Here is a 15,294-nt window from a genome sequence, read left to right on the forward strand (position 1 = left end):
ATAATTTCTTTTTTTTTTTTTTTTTTTCTTTTTTTTTTTTTTTTTTTTTTTAAATGTCTCAGTAGTCTCTGCATGTCCACAAAGGCCAATGCAGAAAATGAGCTCTGTTTTCAGACTATGTTTCTCACCTCTGTGGTTTACTTTGGACCTTGGCCTATTTTGCACCTTATTGCTTCTTATTGATGAGAACGTGTTTCTAGTGTTACTTTTAAGATGATCTGCTGGTCTACTTAGTATTGATATATTTAGCAGGTATACACATTTGTACCTCTTCATGCGAGTTAACGAATGTCAATAAAAGGCAGCTTAGTTTTAGAAAGAAAAAAAGGGGGAAGCATTCTATAAACAGTGCTGTAGTCTTTGTGATGAATTGGGTGTAACCGTGGAGAGTGGCAGAGGTGAAACAGGCTGTCTGTTAAACAGGAAATGAGTGATTAACATTTTTTTGTCCTACTGATCATAATTATTCCCACTGGCTGAAAAAAAATAAACACCCCTTAGTCTCTCTCTACTGTAGTCGCAGAATAAAATTTTAAGCTATTAGTCATCCTGGCATTGTATGGATGGACTACTAGTTTACCGCTCCAAGTTTTTATTTATTTATTTAAATGAACTTTGCTTATAATTGTGATTTTCCTCTCAATAACCTGCTTGCGCTCTGCATTCAAGGGCAGCTTTGCCTCAAACCGTTACTGCTGCCGTGGTGCCTGCATCACCCCCTACAGTCGCATTCCAGGTCGCTGCGTTGGAGCCTGCAGTGAGTAATTGTAGGAGAGATACCTGCCCGTCATGAATCGCAGCGGCCTTCCTCACTGCTTATTGCACTACAGATAATTTTAATGGTTTTAATCCCTCTGATGAGCGCACATTAGCAGTGCTGCGCGGTGCTCATCTTGGCTGCGCTGTCAGTCGGTGTGGCGTTGGTGTATCTGCAGGTGTTCTCTCACTTACCTTTCTTGACCATATTTTTCTTGTACACGTGATGGCTTATATCCTATAGGACAGTTTTAAAAGATGTCAATTAAATCCTTGACCTCTGATGGTTATTAAATGTATCCTTTATCAGCTTTTCTAGGCTAGCACCTGGGACTGATGTCAGGGCACCAAGGTTACACAGCGTCCTCCCGCTTCGCTGTTTTTGCCTTACTGATGTGATTGCAGCACAGGCTGCTTGCGAAGGCTGGAGGTCTGACAGCTAGCTTTGAATTTTTTTCATCTGATACTTATTTCTTCCCTTATTTTCTACACTTCGCAACTTTTGTTTTATCCTGATGGCTATTTGCTTTTGGTTTTTTTGTAACACTGTGCTGCCTTCTTATTGTTGCCCTTCTTTCACCCCTGAAAACCGATAGCTTTTAGACAAACCTGTTGGCTGTCTTGGCTTCCCAGATGATTTTACCAGAGAGGGAGGAAGTTCCATTTGACAAATCGCTTTTAAATATCTCACAATTTTCATATGCATCTTCGTCTGTTGTTTTTCCTAATCAGTGTCACTTAGTTTCCTCGGCTTTGAAATGCTAGCAAATGTTTATATATTTGGTGTATGCTGTGTTGATATTATATCATGACTGTATTGTAGTTATAGAAATAAATGTGGTTATAAAATGGCATATTGGCATCAATATAGACGATCATTAACCTGGTTGTAGCTCTGTCTCTCCCTTGGAGGTACAGAAAACATAAGGATGGTCATAAGAAGTTTTGATTGGGAGTCGTCACATCTGAACAGCACCTAAGAGTGTGCTTGCCCTGTGGGTGTATACTTCCCATTTTATGCTTTACCTTTTTAATGGTTTAAATGCTCATTCTTTCTAAATGCCCATATAGAGGAAGTAGGCGGGTGTTACCATCTCATTAGAAATGTCCAAACTGCCATTATAGGAAAGTGCTTCAGAGGAGTCTGCCTAGAATGAAGGGGAAGGTGTCTGGGGATAGCCATGGGGAATTACTCAAATACACGTCAGTAGAGCTGTCAGTTCTGACACCTAAGTCTGCATAGCCAAGTCCTTTAAACATCAATGTCTGGAGCTGTGCATGTATTTTTCTGTTACTACATACCATGTTCCAGAGGAGAAAGCTCCAGTGGTTGCGAAATCCTGTCCAGTCCCTGGTGCCACATGTGGCAGCAGGATACAACCTGGAGGATGGGCAAGCCCCTTTGGTGTCCAAAGTTTTTTAGTCTTCTGCAGCTATGAGAAGGAAGTGTAGGATAGTATAGATCTGTGGACTTAAGTGCAGAGTGCACAGGACTTAGGTTAATGCCACTGACATGTGGTCACAGGAGACCCCCTTCTGTGCAGGAGAGACATGTATAGTGACTGTATAGTGATAACAGAAGAGTCTGTCCCATTCTTGTACATTCACCCAGGGAACAAGGGATACATCGCTGAAATCTTATCCAGTGAAACCGTCTACAGAAGTATCTCCATGTTTGGAGACAGTGTTTCATGGGTGGTGTTCTAGGAAAGACTCTTGCTATGCCACCATCTGTAATGAAAAGCACAGAGAAACAGTGCAAGGTCCCTCTAGTAAGACTGACGTGTTTCTGCACTTTTTCTAGCTGACACTTAACTGTATAACAGCGCAGGACAAAAATGAAGTCAAACAAACGCACTGCCCCCCCCAAGAACAAAGGACCCAAAAAAGCATGACCTGTTTAGGAGGAAATCCTGCCCTTCCACCTTCATGCAGCTGCAGGTGGCAAATTGCCAGCATCTTCTAAATTTGATTCTTTGACCTGAGGCTAAGTGACATGCTTTCTGTCCATGCTCTCGTCCGACAGCAGGGAAGGTTTCTGAGCTGTAATCAAATAATACTGCAATTGAGGGGCAAAGAGAGCTATTTCATTAGCATTTGAAGCCTCTGACACTGCAGTCAGATGTACAGTTGTGTCGGTGAACATTGTAGCATCAGGAACGCTTTTGAGAGAGAAGTACGGCTCAGGCTGTTTTACGAACAATTGTGCTGTCTGTTGACCAAACACTTTTGGGTGTCCAGCATTAGCCCTGAGGTAAACCCAAGCTCCATGTGCATCTGCATCTGAACTTCTTGTATCTCATATTCATTAGATAAGACAAACAGGATTGCCTTACACCAGACTGTTGTACCAAAGGAAAATCTGGTGCATCTGGAGTTCTTGATGTTCTCTTTCTTCCTTAGCCTCCTCACCCTGCCCCTGCAAACTTGGCAGGATGGTTGGAAACCACAGCAAAGTAAGTGCAGGCAATGTAACTGTTCCAAGCAGACCTGCCTGTTTCACCGGGCATGGTCTAGCTTAGCCTTGGATAGATGCTGTGTGGTGCCACTTGCCACAGTTAGCCCCTGCTGCTGCTGTCTGGCTGTTAATGCTGAAGGAACCCTGAGCAAGTGTGGTGGCGAACTTCTTGTCCTTTGCATACATTCCTAGAAGGTCTTTTTATGACTTCTTTTTAGAGTGGTGCTCACCACTGAGGCTCCAAGATGAGAGTGATTTGAACATCTGGACCTGCTGTGGAATCCCCGTACACAGACCTTGGGATATGGGTCTGATGTCCTCTGTAACAGCATATGGAAATCCTGGGGTTGTCCCTTCTCTGTTTTGGTGTTGTCTCTACAGCTGGCTCATGTGCAAGCCACTGCTGATCAGAGCGGACACCTCTCTACAGTGACGATGTTAGAGTGATGGGTCTCTGAACTTCTCTCCTACCGGTCCTCAACCCTGACTTTCTTGCCAGGCATGTTCTTATTGTAATATTCTCAAGCTATCAGTTCAAATAAAAGCAATTTCCACCCTTCTTTCTTTTCTTTTTTCCTTTTTTTGAATTGTGATTATCTTAGAGGGTCATGACAGAAGCAGTCTTGAGTGATGTATTCCCTGGAAGTTTCTCTCCAGCTTCCAAATCAATATTGTTTGGAGAGATCTGAAAACTACGGTCAGATACTGTGTCCCAATCTGTATTTGCAGCCATTTCAGCTGATGGTAGCACAAGCTGACCAGCAATGTGTGTAGACTATCCCCTTGGATGAAGTGTAGGAAGCAGTGGACTGCTGAGATATCTTCTGAATGGAAAATTGGTGGGCAATCATTAGACTGTTAATTTTAATAGAAATGCCTGACTTGTGTATTATGGAAGCAGTCTTGCTCTTATAGCCACTTATGACCTTATGGTCAGAGGACTCTTATAGGGTGTTGGTCTCTTCTCCCAGGTAACGGGTGATAGGACAAGAGGAAATGGCCTCAAGCTGTGCCAGGGGAGGTTTAGATTGGACATTAGGAACAATTTTTTCACTGAAAGGGTTATCAGACATTGGAATGGGCTGCCCAGGGAAGTGGTTGAGTCCCCATCCCTGGAGGTATTTAAAAGATGGGTAGATGTGGTCCTTAGGGCCATGGTTTAGTGGTGGGATGTCAGTGTTAGGCTGGACTTGACGATCTTAAAGGTCTTTTCCAGCCTGAACGATTCTATGATTCTATGACGTCCCACTCTGTTATGGCTGTATCTGCCTCCAGAGGCCAACTCCTTCTGCCTTTGTTACTAGTTACTGGTGAGTCTCTTTTCTGAGATGCCATGGTGTGCTTTAGTGCTATACCATCAGCATACGCACCTTGGTAGCAAATCCACTTGTTTTTGAAAAATGTATTGACTGTCGTGTCCATCCCTTGCTCTCCCTTTCGGTGGCTATGGCAGCACTGTGGCTGAACGGGTGCTGTCTGTGCCTGTGTGTATGAGGGTGGGAGAGACCATGGGCACCCGTAGGTGCTTTTGCAAGGTTTAGGTCTTGCAGCTCCCCGGATACTCACAGATCCACAGGTAGATCCTGCTTGGAGAGGTTTTCAGTGGGGTTAAACAGGAGGTCTGCTCTACTTCAAGGCCTGGGGTGGAGGAAAGATGGCCCGTGTACCTGTATGGTCTCTCTTTGGTAAGTACAGGCCTACAGTGTTGTCAGGTTTAACAAAGCAACTGTGTTTTTGGGTGTTTCTCTTTAGTAAAACACCAAAACCATTTGCTGAAAAAATAATTAAATACTTTGACTTTAATTGTAGTAGGGATATGATTTCTTTCAGCAGTAAGTCAGGTTAAGCTTAAGTTGCGTGTTTTAGTGGGAATATCTCTTGGGTTTAAATGCAGTATTAGATATCAGCAGAGCTGCTTGCACCCAAGGATTAAATGGCTGAGATGTTTATTTCTTTAATTGTTTTAAATCATAAAGCAGTTTGAGGTTATTTGTTGCTTAGAAGAGCAGCAAGCAGGGCTGCATGGTTTGGCTGTTGGAGATGTCGGAAATGCAGCTGAATGATATAAACGTGTAGATTCAAAGGAATCGTTTTCTCAGCTTCATGAGTTTTATTAGCTGCTGTGTGCGCTCATCACATTGCATTTAGCAAATACTGTTTTTTGCATATTTTGGCTCTTAAATCAGCGAGTAGCGCTAAGCATATCTACAGTTCCTGGTCCGTATGCCGAAGTATGGCATGAAGTCAGTTTGCAGACCAAACAGGAGTGGAGGCTTTATCTCAAAGGTGGAGACTCAATCCCAGGAAACACCCCACAGGTGGCAGCAGCCCTGCTGCCGTCCTGACGAAGTTTTGATAAAATTCCAGCGGGGATGCTCTCCGAGCGATCTGGCGTGCGTCGCCGCTGCGCGGAAACCCGCCTCAAACTGTGGCAGCTTGCTTTTCGTGTCATTCAGGCCAGGTTTTGGGAGGCTTTGCTTCAAAGTCCTGCCGAAAGCCGTGGCTGGAGGCGTCTTACAGCCTGCCAGGGCCGGCGGTGCCGCCGAGCGCCCCGGCCCCGGCCAGCCGCGCCAATCCTCCGGCTGCCAAGATCCACTGCTGAAACTATACTTTTTTATCAGGTCATGTTTGTGTCTGGCAAAGATTTGTAGACACAACATCATTAACAGCAGTGCATATTTTCACAAGATTTACCTCTTCAACACTTTTTCCAAGTTAGTAAATCATAGCTTCTTTAATGTCCTGCTGGCTGCGTGAAAAACAGGAATTTATGTAACAAGCTCTGGGCCGCAAACCTTTTCCTGTTAGGAAAATTTTTTTTTTTTCATTGCTGGCAGAGTTAGGAGACAGCTCTGTTACTCAAAGAGCGACCTCAGATGTCCTCAGTACAATAATACCAGATTATAACATTTTTGATGACTAAGGAATAGCAGTGATTTCTTAAATATTTAACACTTCTGTTGCAGGGAAGAGGGAACTGCGCCTTAGCCCGGTATTTTCTCTGCCTGATGTTTTGTGTGTTTGATATGCCTATTTTGGTAGTAAACAGTAAGCCTGAGCCAACTGGGTATGTTTACAAAATACAGTAAAAAAAATGAACGGGCGCAGGAGTTTTTTTAGTCAACAGACGTGCAGAACAACTTTCTTGCGACATTTCTAGAGCTGGACTCCTGTCAGCCAGGGATTTGGCTGTGGCCCTTGAGTGAAAACAACGGGCTGTGCTGGGCCGGCCTCATGAAGCTTCTCGGTTGGGCAAGTCCAAAGATGGATTTTTGGGCTTATCCCCCCCAGTGTGTTACCTGCACCTGGTGAAAATAAAATTTCAAGGCCTTCCCTAACAGCCTGTAGCTAGAGAGAAGATGAGATTTTGATTGCAGGGCTACCTGCAGTGGAGAGATACAGTTCTTGGTTAAGTAGTTAATATGAGAACAACTTCCTTTCAAAACTGAATGAAGAAATGCTCAAATTGTCACTGTGTTTGTTTAACTGGGTGAATTTGTTAAAGATGGTTCTTTGGAGGGGGAGGAGAGGTTGGAACGGCTTCTGAGTTTAGGCACGTGGTTTGAGTCCTTGCTGTGCTGGTTGAACAGCGAGCTGCCATGAGGCCATGTTCTGCCATCTTCTGCTGTCAAAGAGTGCCTTGTGCCCCTCTTTGGGGTGAAGCTGCACTCCTGGGGGGATAGTCTCAGGACACTGCTGTCTGGAAGGTCTCACAGGGCCATAATGCTTCCTTGCTGTCCTTATCTGCTGAAGGTCTCCTCTTCACCCCCAGAATAACCATTCCTGTTGAGCTCTGCGGGTGGCCAGGCCTGCCTTGGCTGGTTGGCTTTTTGTGGTCCACAACGTCATGACCCTTGCAGGGAATTTGGACCTGTTGTCTCTGATTTGAGCCAGGCCCCACGAGATGGACTGTTTTCACCTGGCACACCTCTTTGCTTTTTTTCTTCTGTCAGCTGGATGTATAGGCAGTGGGGAAAGATGTGCATCTTTGAGAAAGCTAATGTATACAGGAGGACAGGTAGAGTAGAGGAGGTGAAGGAAGACATTTCTGGAGATGCTGCTGTCACAGACAGCACTCTGGGTTGGGAAATGCAGCAAAAGCAGCCAGAAACCAGAGCAGTGACTGTGTCCCTCATCCTCTGGTTTGCCTCGCAAGGCATGCAAAGCTCCATGAGCTGTATCATCCTCATGGTTTGGTGCTGTAGTGGGTCTTGGGGATGAGGTTGAAAACTCAGAGAAGATAGATGGGAGGAAAAAGGTAGGAAAACAGGAAAGACAGAGCAGGGTTTTTGTAGGTCTGGCAGCCATTTAGTGTTTTGAGATAACTGGCCTACTGGCCTGCTGGTCAAGATCAGCCTTATTACTGCTTTCCAGAAACAGTCCTTCCATTTCTGCTCCCCAAATTTTTCTGCTAAAAATGACTATGAATGGAAGCTACTGCATCATTAATTTCTCTGCCACTGAGGTCTAATTTCTGGTTTACCCATTTCACGTGCCGTTTTGTGGTTCCCGCCTCTTGTTCTGTATGAATTGCAGTCCTAGTGCAGACCGTGGGTTCCCATGTAGACTGTGCTACTGTCCCACCCTCCTACCAACATCTATGGCTGCACTCTTTGAACTTGTGGCCCTTTGTTAGCAATTCTGTCAAAATATAGGACAGCTTTTCTGTTGATATAATGTTCTTTACATGTGCTCAGCAGAAAATTACATGAGGAAGAAACACAGCTTGGTAATGCACACACAGGGTCGTCTCTTGTTAATAGGTCAACCTGTGGGCTTTTGGATTTTTGGATTTTTTTTTTTTTTTTTTTTTTTTTTTTTATTTAAGAACAAAACATGAAAAGTTACTCATGGCTCAGGAGATAATGAAAAGCTTCAGTACCTCTGGTCAGTCTCGGCACAACATATGTTGTGCCCTCAGGAATTTTGCATATTAAAATGTTGACTTTGAAAGAGAAAGTTGGTTTTAAGACTAAGGTTTTAAATGTAATTTTGTCTATGCTGTTTGCGTTCCTTTCTCCCTTATGATTTCTTAGGCAATTTGTGATGTTTATTTATAAAAATTAGAACTTAATCCTCAGCTGGTTTTCTATATGTGTTTTCTCACATAACACAAGTAATATAAACCTCACTAATGTTCAGTGGCAATACTCACAGGCTGGCATGTTTGCTGGGTTTAGGGTTGTGTGCAATGAGATGCCATTATAAGGACCACAGAACAGGATCTATCATTCCTGATCTTGGCTTAAAATAAGAATAATAATAAAAAAAATCCCTAAATGCAATCAGGTTCAGCTCATTAGAGTGAAGCTGATAATGAGATCTTCAGTCATTGTCTTGGTCTTCTGGTATATTTTGTCTCCTTTATGAGGAATTTGTATTTCAGAACAGCTCCTTCAGTATTTTATTTAACTTTTTATAATGTCAGATATGATCAGGCCACATAACAGACAAATTGACATGGCAACTCTCTGAAAGCTTGTTTCAGCCCGTTCTGAGTGGTGAGCTGATAAAAGATGTTTCTAGACTGGCATGTTTTCCCATTTCATGATTATCCCATGTTTTCTAACAAAATGAGAGTATGTTTGCAAAGACAAATATTAGTACACCGTAGAAGAAGCATGTTTTCTCTGGTCCTTACACCTTATTTTGTTTTTCAGAATTCAATCCGTCACAACCTGTCTCTGCACAGCAAGTTCATCAGAGTGCAGAATGAGGGGACAGGGAAGAGTTCCTGGTGGATGCTCAATCCTGAAGGAGGAAAGAGCGGCAAATCTCCCAGGAGACGAGCGGCATCCATGGATAACAACAGCAAGTTTGCCAAAAGCAGAGGCAGAGCTGCCAAGAAAAAAGCATCCCTTCAGTCTGGTCAAGAGGGAAATGGTGACAGCCCCGGATCGCAGTTCTCGAAGTGGCCTGCAAGCCCCAGCTCTCACAGTAACGATGACTTTGATAACTGGAGTACATTTCGACCTAGAACTAGCTCTAACGCTAGTACGATTAGCGGAAGACTTTCTCCTATTTTGCCAGAGCAAGATGATCTTGGAGATGGGGATGTGCACTCCATGGTATACCCATCATCAGCCACCAAAATGACTTCTACTCTACCCAGCCTTTCAGAGATGAGTAATTCTGAGAACATGGAAAATCTTTTGGATAACCTTAATCTCTTGTCTCCTAATACGTCAATGACTGTGTCAACCCAGTCTTCATCTGCTACCCTGATGCAGCAAACACCAGGTTACTCGTTCGCATCCTCGACCACAAGTATAGGTTCACCAAATCCAGACTACAGGAAATATACCTATGCTCAAGCTAGCATGAACTCTTTGCCCCAGATTCCTATGCAGACTCTTCAAGACAGTAAATCAAGCTATGGATCGATGAGCCAATATAACTGTCCTGCAGGACTTCTGAAGGAGTTACTGACTTCTGATTCTCCGCCGCACAATGATATCTTGGCATCAGTAGACACTGGTGTTTCCCAGGCTGGTGGCAGGGCGCTGGGCCAAAGTGTGCTGATGGTTGCTAACTCGGTGATGCCAAATTACGGCAGTCAACCACCCCACAACAAAATGATGAACCCTAATGCCCGCCCTCACCAAGGACATAACCAGCCAGCACCTGCAGTTAATGGTCGTGCCTTGTCACACACAGTGAACACCATGTCACATACTTCAGGTCTAAATCGCTTGTCGACAGTGAAGACTTCGTTACAAGTGCCTATGAGTCACCCGATGCAGATGAATGCTATGAACCCATACGCCCCTGTTAACAGTTGCAATGGCTATGGAAGGGTGGGAATTGTTTCCCTCCACCAGGAGAAGCTTCCCAGTGACTTAGATGACATGTTAATTGAACGGTTGGACTGTGACATGGAGTCGATTATCCGTAATGACCTTATGGATGGAGAAACGTTAGATTTTAACTTTGACAGTGTATTGCCTAACCAAAGTTTTCAGCACAGCGTAAAGACAACCACACACAGTTGGGTGTCAGGCTAGGATGTAGTAGGAGGTAAGCTGTGCTTTTTATAATAAATCTGAAAAACAACTAAAGGGAAAAGAGATGTCAAAATGCTTAAAACCTGGGTGGTCTTCTGTGTTGGCATGTGAGGTGCCTCTATTACAGTCAGAGGGTTTCCAGTCCTTTATTAGTTTGCACCAGTGCATTAGGATTGCTGTGTACCAATTCCTGTTACTTCATGTGGAGTGCTAAGGCTAACAAAAAACTTGCTGGAAACTAGCAATTAACGATTTTTTTTTCCCACTTAAGTTATCTTAAAGGTAGTTTGAGCATATTTGAATAGATTTAACCTTTTGGTGTGAATGTTAATTTGTTCTTTTTGTTGTTTTTTTTTTCTTCCTAGGCTACGGTTAAATTCTCCAGACTTGTCTGACAGCAGGAACTGAGAAAAGCAGTACAAAGATGTCCTTCACCTTCCTTTTTAATTTTCTTGACAAAGCTGTGCGCATGCACTAGCTTTTTTTTGGGTCTTCTTTTTTCTTTCTTTTGTCAGAGTTGGCAGCAGACAGAGTATTTTCCTGTACAGGATGTTTGCCCAAGGTTTGCAGGTTATGTGCTGCTGTAGATAAGAACTGTGCCATTGGAAATTTCATTACTCTGAAGTGCCAAATTCACTACACCATATAATCACAGCAAAGACTCTCACTTACATCATGTTGTGCTTTCGGTTTTGTACAGTATGATCTGTAGAAGAAGAATTGTTTTTTAAGACTATCTGTTTTGGTCCAAGAAAAGTTTATAAACTTTTGTAAGAATACTGTGATGATCTCATGCCCTAAGTAAGTTTGACCTTTGTTGATGTTACCTGTGTTCTTATGAATTGAGATAACTGTGGACTTGCCTTGCAGCAGTACGAACTGCATTATTTTACACAAAATCGCCACACATTTCATATGGGAACAGAATAGCCTGTTAAATATGATCCTACTAAACTCACTGACTATTCAGAGCAAACAGTAGGTTAAATGCCCTTTGATAAGTTACCTGTATTCATGTAAATGTATGCAAGAATATATCTGGATTTCATTGTCAGACTAATGACTTTATTGTTGGACTTAAGATAATTTTTGGAATACTTTCCAAGCTATTTTTCTTATAATTAAAGTCTACTTTTGTTACATAGGCAACTTAAAAAAAAAATAAATCTGAGATCTGGCAGCATTCATAACCTCTTCATTTTGTACAGTATTTTAACTGGATTAAGTACATGTTTTTATAAATTTCTCTAGCACTTGGGAGTGCTAATAAAGGAAAAGCTTAATACGTATCTTGAATACAAAACATTTCTGTCCCTTTTTTTGTTGTGTGATGTATAAATATAGACAACTTTATGTTTAGGAAATATTTAATCAGTTTTATATATGCATTTTTAGAAATGTCATCTGCTTCTACTATCATTTTAACTCTGACTACCACAAAGTGTTAAGTATTCATTGTTAGATGCTTGTACAATGCTTCACATTTATATTTATTTCATGGAGGTCTCATAATGTTTGTGCACTCAAGAGCAGGACCTTTTGGAGAAAATCCATCATTTTAGAAAAATGAATGACAAAATTGTCATTTGTCTTAATTAGCACTAGTTTTAGCGTCTGTCAGTGTTTCTGTTGTAACGCAGTACGTCTGAAGAGGCAAAAGTGCTACTTTTCAGAGGGAGGCTAAAACTTTTGTGACCCCCTGTTACAGGGCAAAACCTTACTGGTTTTTTTTAAATACGAAAGATAAAGTAAGTGGCAAAGTTATACAAATACACAAGCTTTAGGGTAGGGGAGAGCATTAATGATAAAGGCCTCATTCCTGTGGAAAAAACCTGCTCTTGTTGGAGTGGGCACACTGACAGCTACCTGAGCACTTTCAGGACTGGGTCTTGGATAAATGATTTCCGATTCTGATGCGGTTTTCACGGATGCGTGGATAACGGGCCTCACCTGTCTTTTCACTGGTTGCTACACATCATTCGTGTTACAGAAATCCTTGGAGCTTTTTTTATGCACTGACAGGATGAAGCGGTTTTGTACTAGGGCTAGGTGTTGTGAAGAAGGGGAGAAATAAATATTTTTCACTGATTTTTGTTTTGTCTATGTAGCCCACAACTGGAAAATGTTCTAACTAACTGAAACATATGTTCCCTGTAGTGATGGTGTGTGGTGGAGAAAGAAATGGGATGTGCCAAGAAAATGAAGTTTAGTAGCAAGCCATATATTTAATGATCCTGCTATGACTTTCCTAAGGCTCTGCGATATATTTATTGATGTGCTAGCATTTAGCTCCCTGTTGGGCTTAAATCACTACGAATTACAGCTGGTCCTACTTTTTTAGATACCCTATTATGGCTGTCAGCAGTTCCAGAGGTTGATGTTAAGCTGTCCTGTGATACGGGGTCTCCCTCAGCGTGAAATTGGTCTTTGAACTTCTGTTGAGCAAAATGGAATGTTCTTAGTGCCGAAGCCTCAGTGAAGCCGCCTGCTTTTACAAGCAAATATCTCTAGTAGCATCTTCACCATCAAATTCATGGTCTCTGAGACGTAGTTGTAAATCCTGGCAGTGGAGAAAGCAGAGGGCTCACATATAGGTTTCTGAAGATCTTTCCTTCTGCTGCATGTGCAAAAATGGTTGCTCCCAAACGGGCACTGATATGCATAGGCCAAAGCAGTCATAAAATTCACCTCTGCGTGCAAAGAAAGCAGTACTTAATGCTATACTCTATGGGGTTGCAGCTGAACATGCTACATTTAACAATATACCTCCTGTTTATTATTTACTGCTACTGTATACAGATATTTTCTTCATTTCCTTTTATAACTATGAATAACATAAATGTAGCCGTTCCTTGATTACAGCGGTCTGTAGGAAGCCCCCTTTCATTATTGTGTGAAAGCAGTTGTAGATAATCAGAGGTTTGGGCTGTGTGGTCAAAATTTTTTTTTTTTTCTTTTTTGGTGGTGCCATTCTAATATTTTGCAATTGTAAATCTGGAATACTGTGAAGTCTGGTGAATGGGGCATGTTGTCTGCCTTGAAAACAAACATTATGTGACCTCTAGTAATAAATCCTTTTTTAGTAAAAGTACCAAGTTTCTGGAGTAACTTAGTTTGTCAGAATTGTTGTAAATGATTGGTTTGTGAATTGTGCAGATGATCTTACCTATGCAGCCTTGTTTTTGACTTTTCTCTGGTTTGTACTGTTATTAAAAGTTTATTGTATTATAGAGCTGTTCAGATATTTTAAATATAAAGATGTATTGTTTCCATAATATAGCTATATGATACATGTTTAGGTAGTAGGTGCATTAATTGGAAAGCTCTGCTTTGATAAACTGACAATTTGCCTACACTTATAAGCAAAAGTCATATTGCTTATCATCGGCTTAAGTCAACAGAGCATCCCTAAGAAGAGAAGTTAAAATTGGACCAATTATAAAACAGTATAAAATTTGCACTTGTTAAACCACTGGATGTATGTTAGTACTTTTTTTATTTTTTTACTGATTTGAAATTCCTATTTTCATTATGAAATTGCTAGGATCCTTAATTTATGACTGATTTGAATAAGGTATTCTCATTATTATTATTATTATTTTAGTAATCATAATGTAAAATGCAGCATGGTTTATGCAAGCAAAAAGCAAATTACTTGGCATTAAAACTGGCCTCCTTTTCGAGGGTGTTCCACAAACCAGCAATATCGTGAGAGATTGGCATGTACATACTGCTAGTTCTACTTGCGAGTGGTGTGACAGCTCTTCAACGCTTCACTGCTCTGACTTAGTCACATTGCAAAATTAAAATTCATACGTGGATATTTTCAGAAAAAGTGCCTGATGTACTTCTACAGACACACGAGAACAATCCCTGACAGTTTGTTGTATAAAGCCATAAATGTATATAAATTATGTTTAAAAGGTTTTGTGTCCTTTTCTTGTATACGGAGAATGAGATTTGTACCAGGATTCTACTTGTGATTAGTAATCCTTCTACTCAGACGTTGTCGCAATCACTTTCCTTACCACGTAATCTTTTTAACGGTGATGATCCCATTTGGACAATCCTGATGGCATTAGCAATTTTATACAGAAAAATACCTCATGGTACCAAGTCTTGCCTGGCAAGATGGTACCATATTAACGAGCAAACACTAACTGCAGAATTGGTAACAAATTTTCCATTACTCGGTATAAAGGAATTTCTCTCTCTTGGCATTGCTTCTGGAATTGGAACTGTAGCAGGTACAGGAACCTAATAGGGCTTGTGTTACCAGTGTTTTATCACAACGTAGTGTGCTAAAAGTAACTTGTTTACAAGTCTTTGAGACTAAACGCAAGAAGAATCCATGCCTGACTGTTAGGACTCGCCAGAGATCTTTGTGTAGAGACGCTTTGTTACGGGAAGCTGCATTAGGCAGCATCAGACCGTGTTGCCAGTGCTTCAACAAGCCTAGTTCAGAGAAAATTACAAAAAAGTCCTGAAATCCTTTCAGAATGGGTATTTGTAAGTATAAGCTCTTAATAAAATTGCTATGACATGAGATGGTAATTAGTGTATCAGGTTGTTATGTAATGCATTGTTAAAGAAGAAAAAAAAATGGCACACTAACATCCATCAAACCGCAGGAAAGAATTAGTCTTTTAGTCCAAATTACATGTTAGATCCTAATGCTATTAAATGTGGGAGGGAGCCGGCTCTGGAGAGACATTTTTCTCTTCCCTTTGCTCCCCCTGTTAAAGCAAGATGCTTCACGAATTCTCCTTGGCCCTCTTTTTCCTCGTTTTCTCCTCTTGCTTTCCTCTGCCCCTCCTGCCTTCCTGAAGTACATACCTTCCTTTTCTTGGAGTACGGATTTTTTCTTTGCTGAACATTTGGTCTATATAGGCCAGCCTGCGCGGTGCTGCTCCTTTCACAGCCGTGCTTTACGCTTTTGTCTCTTTTTTGTCTTTTTTTTTTTTTTTTTTAAATTTAGATTGTGTTTCAAAACAGAGCTGGAAGAAAGGAGGAGAGGCTGCCAAAACAGCCAGCCAATAACACCCACGCCACAGTAGTCTTGTGAGGCCCAGCTCC

General features: G+C 41.7%; 1 protein-coding gene across 1 annotated transcript in view; it reads left to right on the top strand.

The window, feature by feature from the left end:
* The window catches only part of FOXO1 (forkhead box O1), a 43,566-nt gene extending 29,154 nt beyond the window's left edge, over positions 1-14,412 (top strand). Inside the window, exons 2-3 of the mRNA XM_035898026.1 lie at positions 8,875-10,231; positions 10,584-14,412. Of these exons, the coding sequence (XP_035753919.1) occupies positions 8,956-10,218 (1,263 nt within the window). The 5' untranslated portion in view covers positions 8,875-8,955 and the 3' untranslated portion in view covers positions 10,219-10,231; positions 10,584-14,412. The remainder of the gene's footprint in view (positions 1-8,874; positions 10,232-10,583) is intronic.
* The last annotated feature ends 882 nt before the right edge of the window (positions 14,413-15,294 follow it).

The sequence above is a fragment of the Egretta garzetta genome, unplaced genomic scaffold, assembly GCF_000687185.1.
Source record: "Egretta garzetta isolate BGI_Z169 unplaced genomic scaffold, ASM68718v1 scaffold377, whole genome shotgun sequence".
Taxonomy (NCBI): Eukaryota; Metazoa; Chordata; class Aves; order Pelecaniformes; family Ardeidae; genus Egretta; species Egretta garzetta.